The sequence below is a fragment of the Coffea arabica genome, chromosome 11e (assembly GCF_036785885.1).
Source record: "Coffea arabica cultivar ET-39 chromosome 11e, Coffea Arabica ET-39 HiFi, whole genome shotgun sequence".
Taxonomy (NCBI): Eukaryota; Viridiplantae; Streptophyta; class Magnoliopsida; order Gentianales; family Rubiaceae; genus Coffea; species Coffea arabica.
Window position 1 is genome coordinate 15,345,166 of NC_092331.1, and position 21,097 is coordinate 15,366,262.

The following is a 21,097-nucleotide window of genomic DNA, read 5'->3' on the forward strand; positions in this document are numbered from 1 at the left end:
ACTTCACTTTGACTGTCCCATTATCCAGCACAACTGTTGTTATTTCATCCCATATACTGGATTTCTTCTTCCTTTGCTTTTTCTCAAAAGGTCCAGCTCCTTCATCTCCATCTACTTCCTATCCTCTTTCATTGCCCTCACTTTCTATCATTCTAGTTCTTCTTCACTCATCTCATCAACTCTTTCTTCGATGTAGTTCAATTGTTCCATATTTTCATTATTTTGATCTATCACAAGACTTGATGATGAACCTTGAAATGAATTGAATAGAGAATTGTACATACCTTAATCAAAATACATGCAATAACCAATACAGCTTCTGATTAGCCAAAACAGGAATTTAGAATAACATTTCTAGGAAATAAGATACAAAAGTAACAAAACAGATAAGGTACAAAACAGATTCCAAGAAATAATCTTCTTTCAAGCCAGTTTTAACATTTCTTTAACTTGTTCCTATCTCAAACTCAAATTCAGATTAATGAAATAACAGAGAAACATCTAAAACCTATGATTAAAACTTTCAAATATTTCCCTACATAAATCTGAACCTTTTCCAACTTGGTTTTTGAAAATTTTTTCCTTATCAGCAAAACAATCATTTATTTAATCAACAACACTGCAAAACAAATAACAAAATTTCCCAAAGCAAAACAAAAAAACATTTTCCTTATTAGCAGAAAATTCATTACTTGCTTATTTGTAATAAAAAATTTTTCCTAATTAATCTCTAAATTCTTGGTATAAGGTTCAAAATAATTTCAATGCAATGCAAACAAAAAATTAGATCGTAATTGTATTTTGCAGTATGCCTGAATAATTGAAGTTCGCTTTTAGAATCCATTGGAACCTTCTATCTTATATACTAATATTTAATGGGTGAAATCTTGATAGCATGTTTCTTAAATCTCTCTTTAGTTGATTATACAGAAGCACTTATAGTCTTATTTGGTCCATCACTTTAATTTACTCATACATGTGCAATTGCCCATACTGTTGTGCCCTATCAATTTCATTTAAGCATCATGAAATATGTATTTTAGTTTTCATCTGCTTATTATGACTCGCTGGTACAAGAACTAAAGAAGCTCATGAAATTGTCTTGTTGCATTAGATTCAAAATTCATTTCTAGGTCCTTTATGACTGGCCATTGGAATTCTTTGGTTACCAAGGTTGACATAGGTTAATAGGTGGCAAATATTTTCAAGTTTGAAGGTAAGCAATCCATTCAAACTCCTTAGCTGTTGAAATTCTAACTGGAAGATTATCTCTTTCATATATAGCTTATCTCTTCATATAGTTATAGTATCTGCAATTAAAGCAATTGGATTGGTTGCAAAATGCTTCTAAATTTCCTTCTCATATAGTACCACTCTCATTCATAGAAACATGACTAAATAACCCTTTTGGCATGTGGCTATATTTACTTTGTAAACTGAAAGTTGTGAGTTTGCAAATTGTAAACTGAAAAAGACAAAAAAGTAAGTAAAACCAAATTATGGTACCAGATTATGCAGCCAGTTGGCGATATGATAGTAGCCGTTGGCTCTACTGAGGTGGTTCCGTGGCAAACTCATGGCAAATTGCTCACGGATTCATGACAAGTGGCGGTGCATCACTAAACGGTGCTTACAGACTCACGGATTGAGTGATGGTAGTAAGATTGTGGATGGATTGGTGAAGGCGGTGAGATGGTGGATGGATTGGTGATGGTGGTGAGAATTGAGAAAATGCGGCTGCAAGCTATGGCCTGTGGAAAAGGAAAGAGGAAAGAAAAATAAATTAGGGCCAAGAACAGGAATGAATTAGGATAAAACTATTGGATACACAATGAAATGATGCTAATGCCCCTATATTTCGAGCCTGTTGAGTAGTTAACAAATCGAGTTTAGCTCGGCTCGTTTCATAAATGAGTATATATATAACTCAAGCTCGGCTTGTTTATTGAGAAAAATGAGTCAAGTCGAGCCCTTAATGAGCCGGGACGAGCTCGGCTCGCGAGCTACCCTATTCGATTAACAATACGATGGAAAATTTAAGAGAAAAATCAATACTGACACTTACTGATGGTTTAAGGAAAAAGTTCATGAAGAAGCTGCATAAAAAATATCAGAAGGCTTGCACATGGAGATCTAACATCACTCGAAAGATCATTGAAAAACTGAGGAAAATTGCTCAACAGTCTAGGAGATGCTCACTGCAGATGGCAAGTGATCAGGAGATATTTGAAGTTAGTGATATGGACAGAAAATATATTTTCAATTTGGCCCAAAGGACTTGTGATTGTGGTGCTTTCCAATTGTCAGGACTGCCTTGCAAACATGCTACACTAGGCATAATATATAGAAGACAAAAATTAGAGACTTACTGTGATGGTTGTTTCTCAACAAAAATGTGGCTGAAAGCATATAGTGGCATGATCAACCCAATTGTGTGAAATGATGGTCTCCATTACTTAATGTCACTCCAACAATTGTGTTACCACCGACCCTGAGGAGAGCTTCAGGTAGACCAAGGGTGAATAGAAGGCAAGGACCTAATGAACCAACTCCATCTCAAACAAAAAGGTCTACTACTTTGAGATGTGGGAACTGCAATGCTTTTGACCATAATAAAAGAACATGAAAAAGAGCACCTGTAAGGGGAAATAACTCAGCCTCTTCTACAAATCAGCAAGTTCATTAGTGGTTTAACATAAGACTTCATAATTTTTGTTCACCATACTTTTGATCATGACATAAAATTTCATGGCAAATTCCTCAGAGAAGAGCAAAGCCTGGTAAGGGAATTGCAAACATAAGTTTGGTAGGATCTGTTCTCTAGGTAAATCAAATTTTATTGTACATTTAGTGGTTGAACTATTTTGTATCAAGTTCACAACGATTAACTAATTAGTGTGATGGTATTGTAGGATCGTGTTGCAGGAAGTGTGCCTGTTGTGATTTCCAGTCAAGGCAGCAATCCAAGCCCATCAACTCAATGTGGTATAGCTAATATTCAATTGAATGTACAAACAACTACAGATGCTGCTAAGAGAAAGGTATTTATGTAGCTTTCTAAGTTGCTCACCATATGCACTTGTCCTACATCATTTCAGATAGGAAGGCCATCATAGAAAGATGGAACATTTGCTACAACTAATAGCAAGAGGAGAACTTCATTTGCAGCTTCACAACCAACTCCAATTGTGACCAACTACTGCAGCCAATTCCACTGGCAATTCCTATTTAGAAACTTCTGTGAGCATCAATACATCAGTTAATAATGAGTCACACATTGTCAGCAGCAGCTTTAGCTTGAGGTTTTAAGTAGTTAAACCACCCTTGTCATATATTGTTCTTTTGCAGCTGCTAAAATATTACTGATATTCTTTTATATGTGTTGATGACTTCATTACTTTTGTCACTGCTTGTTTTGCTGAAACTTTGTAGCAACTTTTGGTTTTGTAAACCATGTATGGGTTTAGTACCCATACATGGTCTTTTGCATGGCATTTGAATTCCAAACAGAAGTGTAAATTCAGTAAACATATATGGTTCTGGTCTTTGGAGTAAAGTTCAATATGCAATGTGTTAATTTTTGAACTTTTTTTGTAAACATGATTTTCTGGTATTGTCTTAGTAAGATCATAATAGACAAGGTCTTGCGTATCTTTCAACTATAAGTTCAACAAACAGCAATAGGAACATCACTCCAACAATATTTCATCATCATCATTATACTGCACCAGTCTCATTAAACAGATAGTCTTTACAATTTGAACAAACAAATAAATTGCTAGGAATACAAGGTCAAGTATGATCAACTTTGTCACTATGGAGTGTGATTGTTCAACTCTACCAGTCCGGACTTGTTCTTCCCTTTGCATTGATGAATGTTTTCATTCTCTTTGACTGCTCACCCTTCCTCTTCAGAACCTTCATACCATTTAAAGAATTTGCAATTTGTGCAGCAAAAGTACAGCTTGTGTGGATTTCGTTCACTCTTAGAAATCTTAATGGTTGCCTTGCAATTACATAGACAATATCTATTTCTAATTGTAAATGATGTAGGTGAATTCCAGAATTCACATCTACTGCTTGAACTGGTCATTTGTGTATGTGTTTGTTGCTACTGCAGCTACTTAGTTCGTTTGCTGCTGTTACTAAAAAGCTCATCCAACACCAAGCACTTCAATTGCATCTCTTGCTGCTGCATTTTGCTCTTATAAACAGTCTTGTGAACTGACCATTGCATATGGACGTTACAAATGCTGACCAGAAGCAGCTGTTGGCTTCCATGTGTGAAATTGATGTTTAGACCTTCCTTCAAGCATTAGTTTCACTTATACCTCTTGAAGTTTCATTCTTGTTAAATTCCCTGGTTATTCTTCATATCATATTAGTTCACTAATGCAAAACAATGAGGGCATTTGTGGAATATAGTTGTTTCTTTCTCCAGCTCCCCATTTTTAATTGTTTGTATTTTTTAATTGGGTTAGAATTGAGACTGCCTATTTAGTTTTAGGTGAAACTTGTGATATTTTGGAAACTTTAGGGAAGGCAAGTGAGACTGTCAGAAATCTCAGGGGAGGTTTCTGAAATTACCCCTTGAAAATATGAATCAAAATTTGAAATTGTTTTGACAAGAGAGTGGAATTTTAGGGATTGATATGATGTTTCTCTTGGAAATTTGGAAAGTTGTGAGGGAATAATTTGACAGTTCAATCAGCTGCAATTTTTACAATCACAAAATTCAAGAAATTTGAATTTCAAATAATAACTACCTAAACTACACCAGTTGACCTATAATTACAAGGATAACCTGCTAACATTGCAAAATTGTTAATTTGTAGCAAGCATACATAATAGATCATTTAACATTGCAAAATTGATTTTCAATAATGGGTTTCATAAATATATCAGCTAATTAAAATGAGTATCAATAAATTTAATAGAGACATCATTTTTTGGTACATGATTACGAATAAAATTATGTCTAATTTCTGTATGCTTTTACACGTAAGTGTTGAATAGGATTTTTAGTGATATTTATCACACTAGAATTGTCACATTTCAAAGGTGCATGAGGACAATATAAATCATAATCATGTGAAGTTTGCTTCGAACTTGTGCAAAACAACTACTTAACACTATATATTCAACTTTAGCAGTAGATAAAGAAAGTCACAGAATTTTGCTTCTTACTAACACATGAAACTAAGCAATGTCTTAGAAAATGACATGCACTACTAGTACTCTTCCTATCAACTTTGCCGCCTACAGAATCAATATTAGAATAATCGATAAGATTAAAACAATAAGTTCTAAGAAAATACAAATCTAAATCCAAGGCATCTTTAAGATACTTAAATATTCGCTTGACAGCAATCATATGAGTCTCTTTAAAACATGCTTGAAACTGTGAACGTAGATAAATTGTAAACATGATATTAGGATGACTAGTAGTTAAATACTATAAGAAAAATTGCACCAATCATTTCTCATACATTGATGATGATAAATTTTAGTCTCTTACAATCAAAATTAGTGATTTTAGTCTCTAAAAAATAAAATAAAAAACTCATTTTTTGTCCCTAATCGGCTATTAATCAAATTTTGATAGGAATAAGTCATGGAATACGATGTGGTCATTATTTAAATAGATGATTAGTGGTTGTGAAAATCTTGAATTCATTCAAAATGACTTGAAAAACTATTTATAATCTAAAAAACCATTGCTATGATGTAAGGTGATACGAAAAGAGTCTTAGAGTGCTTGCAAAAGATGCAGTTAAAAGATCCAAATTTTTACTATGTCATTCAAATAGATGAAGATGATTTGATAACTAATACATTTTGGACTGATGCAAAGATGAGAACAAATTTTGTTCATTTTGGTGCTATGAGTTGTTTTGACACAGCTTACAAAAAATATAAAGGTGGTGGGTCCATTGCATTATTTGTCAGTGAAAATCATCGCAAACAAACTATAATGTTTGGAGCTGCTTTATTGTAGTGATGAGATAATTGGAACATTTACATGGTTGTTTCACATATTTGCCAAGTCTATAACGGGGAAAATACAAAGAATTATTCTTATAAATCAAGATGGAAGGATGGCATTAGCATTTGCTGCCAGCAGTTGACAACATATCACTGCTTATTTATGTGACATATCTATGAATATACAACAACTTATTTAGCTGATATTTTTTCATGCTTTTGAGAATTTTGTTGATGATTTTAGCCGTTGCATATATACCTATGAAGAGAATTTTTTATTTTTTTTTGTGGGATGGAGTGGAATGTTCAAGAGATATGGTTTGGAAGATTACAAGTGATTTTAGAAAATACTTAATAGAAGAGACAACTGGGCTTTGATACCTAGGAGAGAAATCTTCTGTGCTGATATGACAACGACCAAACGAAGTGATTGCAAAGATGTATGTAAGTTATGAACCTGACTAACTTGAATGTTTTGAATACTTTGAGGACTGTTGCATGATAGTTACCATGATGAATCTGTAATAGACTTCAGAGGTAGTCAAAGTACACCGATTGATACACACACACATGAAGTTATGAAAATTTAAGGAAGAATTATGCAAAGGGATTGATTGTAAACAAAAAATTGATAATGAATCAAGAAATCAAGTGATTTATAAAGTTACACCATATGGTAAGCTTTCTGATTATCTTATAACTTTTGGTTGTTTCAAAACTCCATATCATGTAGCTGTAAAAAATTTGAAAATGCCAGATTTTTTAATTTTCATGCATTAAAGATATTGATGACTTTGGATTTTTAAACTATACCTGATGCACGCATATTGAAAAGGTGGACAAAGGCAACTAAAATGGGAAATATAAGAGTTTCTACTGAAAATAGTCAGGGAATATCGTCAAAGGTAAGAATCAATTTCTATTATAAAGAGTTATCCTATTTATACTTACAACTGAAGACAAAGCTTCTAAGAGTGAAGAAGCTTTAAAATTGCTAAAGATGAATATTAAAAAAATGTCAAAAGAAATGGATACATGTTGTCAAGGGGAAAAGAAAATGAAAGAAGCTTGTTCTGAAGAAAACAAAAGTGTGAAATGTGGGTTTATTATTTCCTTCTATTCATATTATGAATTGCTAAATTTCATTCCTAGGTTAGGATGTAAACACTTTACTTTGTTGCATGAAATGAATTCAATTAATTGGATGTATACTTTTGCAACCTATTTAGCATTTTCTTATTACACAATTGTAATTAATTAATAATTGATTATGATTATCTGAGGTGTTAAATGATGTACCGTAAGTAGAAGTTTAATATTATTTTGCAAAATCACTAATTAATCCATGGTTGTGGACTCACATAGTAAGGGCATGCCATGTAATTTCATAATACCTGATGGCTCTACAATTAGAATTATATCACGAAAGCAGTTTTAAAGTTTCTGTAGACATGGTGGGTATGTTGGTAGATGTGGGCACCAAGTCCATTAAGATATTAGACCATTGATTAATTAGGCCAATGCTTAGTGAGACAATTCAAAATCTTAAAGGTTTTGTCTTATTATTTTCATAATCATTTGTTTTATGCTTTTTAATATAGTTTTATTTACTCGCAACTATGAAATTTTATATAATAAAGGAGTCATTAAAGTTCAGTAAATTAATTAACCTTCCTGCAAAATAGACAATCGAACCAACCCTGTGCACTTGCAGCAGAGTTGTGCATAGCAATAGGAGTATCAAAAATCCACACCAAATCCACAAAATCAAATATTTAGACACTCATGGGTACTGCTCATTGTTTATATAAATGTGTACCTTAGTAAATCAAATTTGCACATTTAAGAATGAAAAGACAGAGATTACATGTGGCTAATCCGCTCCTTAAAATCATTTGAGGCCCTAGTACGGATTAAAGACCTCTGTAATTATCAATGGTAATTGCACTGAGTAGTGTAAGAAGTAGATCATAAATGTAAACACGAAAACAATAATGAAAAAACCATACAAACGGTCCTCGACATTTGTGTTTTGTAGCTTTTTAGTCTCTCACTTTTAAAGTTACACTTTGGTCCCTTACTTATGAGTAGAAGTGTCAAATAGGTTACTTGGGCAGGTTTGGGTTAAGTAAAATAGGTAATGGGTATAAGTGAGTCAACCCATTTATATCTATTTAATTAGATGGGTATAAATAGGTAAGTCAAAAAATGAATTGGGTAACTCAATTACCATTTATAACCCATTTATTTTAACTTTTGTAAACTCATTTAAATTCATTTTTGCAAACTAAATTATCAATTTATACCGCCCTTTGCACCCATTATTAGTTTTAAATATTTACTTATAATGTTCAATAAGCCTAATTATCAATTTTTTTCCTATCCGTACTTTATGTCGCAAAATTACATGTTATTTAATAATTGAATAATAAAAATATAAAATTTTGAACTAAATGCTATAAAAGTTAACATAAAAACTTAATCCAAAAATTTTGAACCCCTAACATTTTTTTCATGTATAAATTTAAAATTTCATTCTGGAAAGATAGGAAAAGAGGTTAAAACTTATCATAAATTGGAAATGCTGAAAAAGGTGCAAGTTAACAAACAAAGATAAAATAAAATGATAAGATAAAACCAACAAATAATAATAATGAAACAAAAGTAGTTAACATCATGACAAAATGAAAAATCTGAAAAAAAAAATAGGTGGGGGAAGAGAGGAGACTTGGAGAAAGACAATTTTAAATGAGTTAATTGGGTTTGATGGGTTACCCAATAATACCCATTTAATAAATGGATATTATTGGGTAACCCATTTATACCCATATGCAAAAATTTAAGATACCTATACCCATCTATTCATGGGCGGGTATGGGTAAATTTAATTAAATGGGTTGATTTGCCACCTATACTTACGAGGTTATATACTTTTTTAGTTCCTTATTTTTGCAATGGTGTTTTTTGCCCCTTCAAACATCCAAAATGCACCAGTTTCATCCCTGTTCTCATTTTCATCTTCATCTTCACTTTTAATTCTAAGTTTGAACTAAATTGAACCAAAGCTAAAAAAAAAAAGCTATTCTTAAGGTACCAAAATTTGTTTTCCGAATTCTAGAGTATTATTGTAAAATTGAAAGTTTCCAAACTCAATTGATTTTCTTTTTCTCTAAGATAAATATTAGATTTAATATTTAAAATTTTATTTGAGATGTTTTCAGGGTCGAATGGAAATGTTTTCTTCATAATAACATATTATGATTGAATATCAAGATTTTTGTAAATTATATTTTTTATTTTAATATATCATAGTTCTTGTCAAAATCATGTTGCACTTTGTTTAATAAAATTTTCATTTAAAATAACTAGCACCAATATGCCAAAATACTGTGATCATACATGTAAAATCATAAAAATGTTATTTGAAACTAATTGCAGTAGGAAACTGTCTGTCTTAGTTTAAGTGCTACATGATTTAGAGAAAAAATTGTATCATATTAAAAAATAGAAAATAATTTATAAAACTCTAAAAATTTGCTCATAATACATTATTATGAAGAAAATATTTTTGGTTAGACCTTGAAAACACCTTACATAAAATTATAAACTTATTTTGAATATCATTGAAAAACGATCTAGCTGAGTTTGGAAATTTTCAATTTTTAATAATACTCTAGAATTTAGAGAATGAATTTTGATCCTTAAGCATGGATTTTGTTTGAATTGTGGTTCAATTTAGTTCAAAATTAGAAATAAAAATTGAAAATATAGCTAGAAATGAGAATTGGGATCAAAATGACATATTTTGGATATAGGAAGGATTAAAAAAATTACCATCATAAAAGTGAGAGACTAAAAAAATATGAAACCTCGCAGGTGGGGAATCAAATATAGATCATTTTAAATGTAAGGGACTAAGAAACTACAAAATCCAGATGTGAGGGACTATTTTTAAAGTTTTCTCAACAATAAATGTAAATACTAACGCAATCATATATGAAAAAATACAATAAATTTTTAGACACAAATTTTAAGAAATGAAAAAATTTTGTTATATTAATATCTATATTCATTGTTTTACCGTTTGTATTTGTTTTGGTAATATCTACACAACCTCGTGCGCAGAGTGACAGTTGTAGCAACACTGACATCCCCACAAATTGGTCGAACAAGTGAAAGAGGGATTCGGGGCATGAACAGTGAATAGCGAAACTATTCGGATCGATTTTGTGCATTTTGTATATGATGTAACTCAATTTATAAACAATACAACTCATTTTGCACAATGTATAATTATAAAATAAAATTTTGTGGGATTTACACATGATGTGAAAAATAATGTACAAAATAAAATCTGAACCTTATACATTTTTTTTAAGCTAAATCTTGGCTATCAATGTGGCTTTGCTTATATTCATGTAGATGCTTTGCATCCGTTAATCTGATGGTGGTTTAATTTTCATTGATTTTCCGTGACTCTGTTGAATCACTTCTAATATAAGCTATATTAAAAATAGGAGTAGAAGTAGACGTAGAAAGAGGCGGCAATAGTAAAAAAAAAAAAAGGCAAAAAACCGCGGTGATTCTCAAACTTTCAACTTTGCACACTTTTAGTCCTCCAACTAATAAGTGTGTAAATGTAGTCCTTCAATTAATAAAAATGTGTAGTCATAGTCCTTCCATCTAATTTGATTGTTAAGATAGACGGGAAAATACAAAAATGATACAAAAAATAAAGGGATAATTTCAGAAACCTCCCTTAAGGTTTTTAACAATTTCATTTAGCTTCCTTGATATTTTAAAAATTACACATACCTCCCTTATCGTTTAAAATGACAATACTACCCTTGAATATTTAATGAAATTTCCTTGTTTGGTATGTTTATATTTAGAATGACTTTTAAAATTATTTATTATTCTTTTTCCTTCTTATTCCTTTTTTTTTTTTTACTTTTTTGCCAATAAAACTGTAAAACTATCACTATTATCTCTAGTTTCTATTGCAATCAAATGTCCAATTAGTGATTTTTTTGATGAGTTAACTTTATATGCAATCCAATGTTTTAGCTGATCGTTATTTTCTATTTTTTGGCATTAAAATTAACAATAAATCAAAAGAAAATGGTCCAAAATCACTATTAAATTATGATAATCCAACTATTCGAAAAATTCATAAACACTAAATGAAGTATTTCAACATTTTTTTTTCATCTTTTATTTAAATCCATAATAAAATACCATAAAAAATATCCTATCATAATGATAAAATTATTATTATTGCCGTTTATCAATAGTAGGTACGAATATGAAAAATTTGGCACGTTTTTCTTATAATTATACTAGATAATTTTATAGTTGTATAGGGAAGTAAATTAAAACTCATTGCACAAGGGTATTTTTGAAAATTCATTTAAAAATGTGACCAAATCAATATTATTTTAAGGTTTTGTTATTAAAACTATCAAATCAAGGGAAGTAGGTGTAATTTTCCAAACATTAGGGGAGCTAAGTGAAATTTTTAGAAACCTCTAGGGAGTTTTTTGTAATTATTCCAAAATAAATGTCATGTGAACAATGTGTGATGTGTTTCCTGTCTGTCTTAATAGTCAAATTGGACAGAAAGACTACAACTACACATTTTTATTAATTAGAGGACTATATTTACGTACTTATTAATTGGAGGACTAAAAATGCATAAAATTGAAAGTTTGAGAACCACCCCATTTTTTGGCAAAAAAAAATTATTCTTGGCTATCATCCTTGCGGTACCAAATCCAGTAAAAGAGACTGGCATCAGTTGAGGTCAATTAATCCCGACTATAATGAGTTCGATTCTCGATTCATGTGCTGAATACTTAATGCTGGTCACCTTTGACATCCCAATTTCTTCGTGGGAAAGAAAGTAGACCGAGTTCCCATGTACGACCACTACGCTTTCTCTATCCGCGACTGCCTACATCTGCACAAAATGTCCTTTCAGAAACCAATCTTTTTGTCACGTCGTTATCTTCACTCTTCAGTGCTGACAGTACATAGCTTTTTGGGTAAAATTCACGCTACATAGCTTCAACTCTCTCTTGGATCCCTCCACTTGAGCAAAAGCAATCAAGTTTCTGCTGTTAATCCTTTCAACATCTTTTTTTTTTTCTTTCTTTTCCCTTGGAGAAGATATGTAATATGTATGGATCTGGGCTTTACGTTTTCAACATGGTTGTAGATTTGTGATCAGAAGCGATCATCTTCACTGAGGAATCTTTAGGTGAGTTTTCAGAGTTCAGATAGTTCTTTTGCACATTTCTCTGTGGTATAAAGCTTGTTAACTTTGATTAATGGACCTGACCTCAATTCTTTGATATTTTTATTCTAGCTAGTAGAGTCGTTTTTATGTACTCATGCATTGAGCGATGACTATATACTGTGTAAATTCTTGCATGCATGTGCAAATAATTAGTATACAAGATGTGAGTGGTCTGTCAACGTATAACGATGAAGTTTTTAGGAAGACAAAGTCATATTTTGAAGACTGGAGAGCAGGGACACAGTTTCAAAGTAGTTTTTTAAAGGGAGGAAAAACTATAGCCTGTTTGGCAAACAAGTGTTTGACCACTTTTACATATTTTTTAACAACTTTATATACAGTAATCTCAAAAAACTTTTTAAAATTTTTAAACTATACAATTCAAAATATCCAAAAATTTATCCGATTCAAAAATATTTCCTACAATTTCTACAGTAAATTATAATAAAATTTTAAATAAATACCCAAAAAATTCATTTGTGAAACGAGGCGATTTGCAAGGTTAAGGATTAGAATCTAAACATTTTCTTGAGTTAAAAACTCATAATGCAAATAGTAAGAATTTTATAATTCTTAGGGGAAAATTGAGACTTTTGCCTTCTTGGAGGGGCAACATGTGGAGCTGGATTCTATATTTATTTTCCTCCATAACTTGTTCATCTATTCGTACCTCAGTTATCTGGGCAGACCATCAATTATATTTATTGAGTTGGTCATCGTACATAAGATCTGTTTGTAACATGTGGATATGTGTAGAAGCTGGAAGAATTGTGGTCAATCTTAAAATTACGTGTTGAATGGCAAAATATTGTTCATTTAATTGCTTCTCCATATAACTTACACTAAGTATGTAGTAAAATTGCTCAACAGAAAAAGCAAAAGAAGAAAAGTGTGTAATTCTTCAACATAGTTTGTGAATTTTATTTTTCCTAGGTAAATGGTGTCTTTTTTCACTACCTAAACTGAGAGGATCCTAATCCTGTCCACGTTAACAAATATTCTGACACAGTTTTGACCACATAAAGTTCAGACATGTTTAGCTAAGTTTATTTGGGTTAATTCCTCTTTGCACCCTTTAACTATACCCAAACTCTCGCTTTGGTCCCTAAACTTTAAAATGAGACACTTTAGTCCCTAATCTATAAATTTTGTCCCATTTAATTAAGATCATTGAGGACGCAGAACAGATTTTAGACTTAAGTGGATGTACTTTAGGGACAATAATAGAAGTAATTTTATATTTTAAGGACTAAAGTAGAATAAGTTACATACTTTAGGAATTAAAGTGGAACAAATTTTATAGTTTAAAGACTATAGTGTCCCATTTTAAAGTTTAGGGACCAAAGCGAGAGTTTGGGTATAGTTAAAGGGTGCAAAGTGAAATTAGCCCAAGTATTTTACCAAAGTAAAAGGGGAAAATTCACTTTTCGTCCTTGAACTTTGAACTAGGAACACATTTCGTCCCCAAACTTTTAGACGCATCACATTTAGTAAATGAATTAATTATTTTGGGTCACATTTAGTCCAAAAAGGGTAAAATATTCAATTTGGATGGAGAAGACTAACGTGGCCGTTGATTTTGACCAAGAAATTGTTTTTATTTAACGGCCACGTGCCAAACATGTGACTTTCTCCATCCAAATTAAGCAATTTATTGTTTTTGGACTAAATATGGCAAAAAATAATTAATTCATGTACTAAATGTGATGCGTCTAAAAGTTTGGGGACGAAATGTGCCCCTAACTCAAAGTTTAGGGATGAAAAGTGAATTTTTCCCAAACTAAAAGCTACATATGTTTTGTACTTTTGCTTTGGAGTTTAGTAATACTTCCCAAATATTTAATATTCTCCACTAGGGGTGGCAATTTTTGACACGACCTGAAAACACGACACGAACCTAACACGAAATTAATGGGTTTGGGTTGAGATTTCGGGAATTCGGGTCAGAATCGGGTTGGACCCGATGAACCCGAAAAGAAAACAGGTCGATTTCGGGTCAACCCGTGGCGACCTGATATGACCCGATATGACCCGTTTACAAATTAAAAATAATTTAATTACTTAATTTTATCTAACTAAACTAAGTTATTCTTTTTTTCAAAGGCATTAATTACTTAATCCTAAATGAATTTATTTAATTTGTGTGAAGTTGAAATTATTATATTTAGACAAATAATATATTATATTATTTTTTACTTTTATACTGTTTTAATTTATTTTATATTTTGTTTGGGATAAAACACTTTTACGGTGTTTAATTTATTTTAGATTTGGTTTGGAATTATTTATTTAAATTTTTATTACTTGATTATGTAATTAGTTTTGTGAGAAATTGATTTTATTAGAAATTACAGTGATAAATTAATAAATTAAAATTAAGTTTCGGGTCATTTCGGGTCGACCCGCCAACCCGTCAACCTGAAATTTTCGGGTTCGGGTCAGCATACCTGACCCGTCACGGGTTGGCGGGTCGGGTTCGGGTCAACAGATTTTCTGACGGGTTGACCCGAACCCGACCCGCCAACCTGATTTGGACCCGAATTGCCACCCCTATTCTCCACCATTTTATTTTTTTAGATTTTTAAAATTTTCCCAAGTTTGAACTTTGAAGAGTTCTCTCAATCGATAACGGGAAGTCAATAACCCCCTTACCCAACTATTCTACTCTGTTGCATGTTTTTTGGAATTAGTGCTCAGCATTTTCTCACCTTTACTGGTTAACAGATAGTATACATCGCACTCCTTCAGCGTAAACAACTAAATATTTGATGGATATGAATCATTCATGAATTGCCTTCAAGTAAATGAATGATTGAGATAAATGTTCAGCTAAAAATTAGAAGTACCACAATTTGTTCAGAAGGGGGACATGGATTCTTCGATTTTGGTAGATATGCCAAGCACACATACTTGGTTAGGCTTTGTCCGATAGTCAAACACAAAACTTGGATTGCATGTTGGGATTTAGCTTATTTGTTAGATATTGTGGCATAGATACACATATAAAAAATTTTGCATTAGGAGTTCTTTTGGCAATGTGTCCAGGGATCGGTTCCCTTCTTCCTGTGTTTGTGCATAGGGTGTGATACAAGGCTGTTATCATGTCACACTTACTTGCAGTTTAGGGACAGAGACAATACTCTCAGATGGCGGCTTATGCTTTCTCTGTTCTACCATAATTCCTTAATTTGGTTACTTGTCTATTCACATATTTCTTACTATTTACTTGGACTGCTTTCAGTACAACATATGCTTCTGGTGACAAATATATGGTTTCTGGTTTGTTTTACTCTTGTTCTGATTAAGTTTATTCAACCTGGCATTTACTCTGCTCTTGTTATTTGACATACTAAATATTTGTTACATTTCTGAGCAGGATAATACTGAGATTTGGGGATAAGATGTCGTTCCTCATTGATATATTGAAACGAGTTTTGGGTGTTAAAGACGAAGAAAGGGACATCAATCAACAACAGAACCTGAACCAGAGACACTATGATTTTCAGAGAGCTCTAGATACTGACTCTTTTTCAGGGTCGCGCACTTCTTTGGCACAAACAACTGCTAACTCTAGAACCAATGAAGTCTACAATGCCAACAAATCAAGGTCAAACTTTAACGAACATTTGGTTCCAGGCAAGCTATCTAGAGACAAGGTTGGTAAGTCCATGACTAGCTCTACAGGTACTGGAATTGGTGATAAGAATCTGAGAGTTGTATCTCAATCTGCTTCACCTTCTTTTGTACCCTATGACAAGCCACCTTCCATTTCTGCCAAGCCTAGGGAAGTCCTGAAGAATCCAAATGAAATTACTCAGAACCAAAACAGTTTATTTTCTTCCAAAGGCAACATTCCTCAAAGTAGCAATAGAGGTGTCAATATTACAAATGAGCAGAAATCGTCCTTTGGTATATCTTCTGCATCTTATAAATCGTTTCAGTCCTCCAAGCTGTCACCTTCTGAATCTGGCACTGAGAAGCTCCACTCAACCCTCAAAACAGATTCACCATCATCTTATCCTTCGCTTGCAGACTCATGTTCTCAAAAACCCCCTCCCTGGTCAACAAAGCCAGTCCTGTCTTTGGCATCTACAAGCTCTACCAGCCCCCAGACAAAGACTAAATACATTTGGGTAGATAAGGGTGCGCCATCCACTTATGTATTTCCAGAGGACATTAGTGCTTTGATTGAGAAAGACATTGTACCAGGAGTCCTCAAGATGCCTTTGTCTATGTCAACATACATGGATTACTTTCAGGCTTTGTTGTATGCTGAGGACTGTCACCTTGAGGTAATGGAATTCAGCAGTTTTTCTACTATTTTTTGATCTAGCTGTAAATCCTGCTTCTTCCACATCCCATAAGCTTGGAGACTGAATGTAGATATTCTTAAAAGATGGCTATTTAATACTTTTTCTGATTTTGACTGTTGTTACACTCCCTTAGGAATGAAATCCATCTTAAAGAGTAACGCGTAAATGAACTTTAAAAATGCAATGTGTTCCACATGTACATTTTGAATGGACTCTTAAGAGAATAAATGCTTACAAGCCTTGTAAACCGGATCTTTCAATTGTAAAAAATTGAAGAAGACATTACAGTTTTTGTTGTTATGGAATTATTATGGTAAATGAACTCTAGACCTTTTAGCATGGCATGCTGGTTTTTTGGATCTCAAAGTAGGGTAGAATATCGGACTTTTGTTTCTGTTTCTTGTTCTTGGATATGTTGGCAGCGGGCAACTGGCTTCATGATTAAAATTTTGATAATTCAGCATGAAGGTTATGCTAGAGCGCAAAATTCTGTTTCATCTGAGTTAAACTTTTTTATATATGCCTGCTTTCTGAATGGGGTATGTTTATGTCGAATAATTCCATTTTTTACTTACCTTATAAACAATAGAGGTGAATAGTGACTTCATTTCTGAGATCTAAGTTTATCAAAAACTGATGATTATTGTCCTATACATGTACACAGAAGGGATATCCTGAGCATTTTCAGTATTAGACCTAATCTTAAGAGGCATTTCAAATGTTAATTTGACCAACTGTCCAATTTATTTGATCTTCTTCTAGCATAGTTTAGTAACATACTTGATGAAGGTGCTTTTTTACAGTTCCAGGTGCCATCATTCTCTAATACACAACTAGACAGTATACTTGGGTTTCAATCCATAGGTTGATTCACCTTTCAAACTTGGAGGATGAGGCTTTTGCTCTTTCAATTTTGCTTGATGTATAGAGTATTTTTCAGGCATGTAATGGACATGAAACTTTCCCGATCAACCTTGCCCAAACTTATCTTTGTTACAAGATTTTATGCTTGTAATTTTGACTGTAAGTTGGACAAACACGTAGTCAAGATCAAATCGCAAGGCAAGTACAAAGCAGGATTCTTATAATGTACTACAGCGGACCAGGAGGCTGAAGGATTGATGGATTCTTGAGAATCAATGAATATCCTATCTGCAAATCTATTCTATTCCTGTTTTAACTACTTCCAAGCTCCAAGAGAAATATGTAGCTGTAGTACTAAAATATGTCCTCTAACATGCACAAGTATCCACAATAATTTTTTTCAGATCTTCCAAAATGCTGTTTATGTGTATTGCATGTTTCACCATTCTTTGTGGCTTCACTCTGTACCTGGAATTCCTCTTTCACAAGTTTTATGTCAATTTGTGCTTCAGGTTTCAATATGCCATCAATTACTCTTTTGTATGCTTTATTATTTGTTTTTCCTGAAACCACTCAGGTGATTGGAAAGTAGAGATAAAACTGCAAGCTATAGACTCCAAAGAAAGCCTATTTATGAGCATTAACTTCATTTCTGACACATCAAGTGTCTACTAAAAATGCGACTTTGCCATTTGTAGCAGAATTTGATTCTTTCTATTCAGTAATAATCTATGAATGCTTATTCTCAAGACATTCTCCTCAAATGTCGGTAAACAATGATCTGATGGAAAACTTTAAGAAACCTAATGCTTTATGAGTATAATGGAAGACAATTCCCATTCATATCTTGTATTTTCTTTTTGGGCCTCACTAAGCAGAATCATTTGTGTTCTATTGATCAAGTATTTGTTGCATTATTGATAATCATTTTATAATTTGGGCTTGTCAAATATAGTGTGTGTTGTAAGAATTCAATTTTGCTTATAAAGTATACTTTTGCATCATCTCACAGAAATGGGATGGATTTGAGATGAAGAATGTCAATCTGGAGTTGCATGAAGCGTCAATATTCACAAGAAAAGTAAAACATAACACCTTGAAGGAATCTGACCAGAAAGATGAAAAGACCTTTGTCGCGTTTGAATTTGACAAGATACCTGAAAGAAGGCCATTTTTGTTGTCAAGAGATTTTGTTTCCGTACAGCCTTGTGGCAGGAAAATCGAGCCATTTCAGGTTAGACTTTTAAAACTCCTCTAATGTTGTGGTGAAAATTTTGACTGCATAGGGAACGTAGTTTCACAAATTTTCTTAATGGAAGCTTTGAGTAACTAGCTTCTTTCTAGTTGGGGTTAGATTGAAACAAAAAAACACGTTCAAGTATACAACCACATTTATCTACGGAGTGAGTCAATTATATATGTAAACCACCCTTGTTTAGACAAGTATGATCCTTCAGCAGCCTACTTGACCATTTCAGAATGCTAAATAATTTGTCATGTTTCTAAAGCAACTCCTTGACAATTTTCACAAGAACCTCAAGTGAATTCAGTAACTTCTTTCAATAGCTAAGATACCAAAGGAAAGAGCATTAGGGATCTTTTAATAGTTGAGGGAAGGAAATCATCTTTCATAAAGGAAAGAGACTCCAATTCAAATGAATCTTAGTGCAGTGCTAGGTATTGTGTCCACCCCAGTTCTGAGACATATACAGCTCCACATCTTAGTTGTTCCTTAGCCAGGTGGTGTTATGGAAATAACTAGAAAGCTACTTGAATTTGATAATCTGAAGTTTACATCAGGGAAAATATGTTCTGAAGTAGTACTTAGATTCAAGATCTGTTCTCTTGTCTCGTCAAATTGCTGATGTTCATCTGGTCATACTTTTTGCTGAAATCATGTTTACTTTGCTATAGGGTGTCATTTATCGTGTGGTGAAGAGCAACCTTGTATTAGCTGAATTTGGAGAGAGTTTTTACTCTCAGCATCGCTTGGAGTGCAAATATGATGTGAGATTTTCATTTAATAGAGTTTGTTTAAAAAGGGCTCACCAAGCAATTGCAGCTGTATCATCTGCTTTATTCAGGAACTTTCTCTTTCCTGATTTACCACCAGAAAATGAAGTTCTTTCTACACAGTATGTGGACAACAGATATCAGAAAGCTAACTTTGTTGTTCATCAAATATTGAGGCTTCAGGGTGCGCCTCCCTATCTCATGGAGGGACCAATGTGTATTGAAAGAGATCATTTATCAAGGACTGGAGTGGTAATTGTAGAAGCAGCACTTCAGATTCTTCGCCTTGATCCATCAAAAAAGATTCTCCTGTGTGCACCTATAAACAAAACATGCGATCTGCTCATGAGAGGCCTCAAGAAAGAGATCTCGGACTCTGATATGTTTAGGGCCAATGCTGCATTCAGGGAGCTGGACGGCATTCCTGTAGATATACTACCCTCTTGTCTTTACGAGAGCCAAGCAGAGTGCTTTTCTTGTCCATCGCTCGAAGAACTAGGAAAATTTAAGATAATTTTATCCACCTTCATGAGCAGTTTTAAGCTGCATAGTGAAGGAGTAAAGGCGGGACACTTCAGTCATATTTTCCTGGTTGATGCCTCATCTGCCACTGAACCTGAGACAATGGTCCCTCTGGCTAACTTTGCTAATGATAAAACCATTGTTGTAGTGACTGGTGCACCAAGAAACCATTCTGGTTGGATTCGCTCTAAAATCGCAAGGGAGAATGGACTGCTGACTTCTTACTTTGAGAGGCTCCGCAAGAGTGACCTCTACAATGAACTTGATCCAAGGGTCATAACGCAGCTGGATATAGGTCACAACTCAACTGAAAGATATAGGTCTCCACTGGCTTTTGGGATATAGAGTTACTTTGTTGGTTGCAGACCATCTGGAGTTGTATTGTATATATTATGTTACTAATGTGTGAACTTGTATTTTGTCCAAGCCATTTATAGGCTAAACTGTTTATGCTGTATGGATTTCGATAGAATGTATTGGTTTTAATCGGTCTGATGAACTGCATTTTCTTTTGGCTAGATGATGAGTGATCAATCTTTCTTCTGCCTGTAAGAAGCACAGGCTTATGTCCACCAAAGTTAAGTCAATTTGCAGAAGAAGTTGTTTCAACTTGCAAGCAAATGTTAATTTTTTTTTTTTTTTTTTAAATTCACTTGAACCTATTGGCTTATTATACATATGCGTAAATGGAAAAGAGCATGTGCTATGCACGTGAATATCTAACTTCCTATTCTATTTCTCTCCTTTTGTATTACTTGTAGAATGATGGCCTAGAGCCAGTTCAATTTAAGCATCCATTTATTTTGTTTGATTGTGCCTTTCTTTGATTGCAACGGCATTGATTAACAATTTTTCATTGGTTTTAATAACACATTTTTCTGTGTTTTGGTCGCTAAGTTTATCATATAGCATTTCTTTATGTGAAAACATACATACTTTACTTTTCATTTTCTTTGAAAGTAATTTTTTTTGGATTCCTTTTCTTTTGAAGTTCTATGGGATTTCCTTATTTTTCATGATTTTCCATTCATGCTTTTTTGTTTCGTACACAATTAATTGTCCAAAAATCCTTTTAAGGAAAATTCTAAGACTTGTACTTTAA

At 33.0% G+C, this 21,097-nt stretch overlaps 1 protein-coding gene across 1 annotated transcript; it reads left to right on the forward strand.

Moving 5' to 3' along the window:
- The first annotated feature begins 11,949 nt into the window (after positions 1 to 11,949).
- LOC140020945 (probable RNA helicase SDE3) lies at positions 11,950 to 20,513 on the forward strand. Its single transcript, XM_072071611.1, has 4 exons — positions 11,950 to 12,244; positions 15,660 to 16,575; positions 18,473 to 18,694; positions 19,375 to 20,513. The coding sequence occupies exons 2-4, from the start codon at positions 15,685 to 15,687 to the stop codon at positions 20,338 to 20,340; spliced, it is 2,079 nt and encodes a 692-aa protein (XP_071927712.1). The 5' UTR covers positions 11,950 to 12,244; positions 15,660 to 15,684; the 3' UTR covers positions 20,341 to 20,513.
- Positions 20,514 to 21,097: the final 584 nt, after the last annotated feature.

Bases quoted from the DNA above. Each gene is read 5' to 3' on its own strand.
- LOC140020945 (XM_072071611.1), top strand. From the start codon at position 15,685: ATGTCGTTCCTCATTGATATATTGAAACGAGTTTTGGGTGTTAAAGAC. The intron at 16,576-18,472 runs GTAATGGAATTC...ATCATCTCACAG, and splicing joins CTGAGGACTGTCACCTTGAG to AAATGGGATGGATTTGAGAT. The intron at 18,695-19,374 runs GTTAGACTTTTA...ACTTTGCTATAG, and splicing joins GGAAAATCGAGCCATTTCAG to GGTGTCATTTATCGTGTGGT.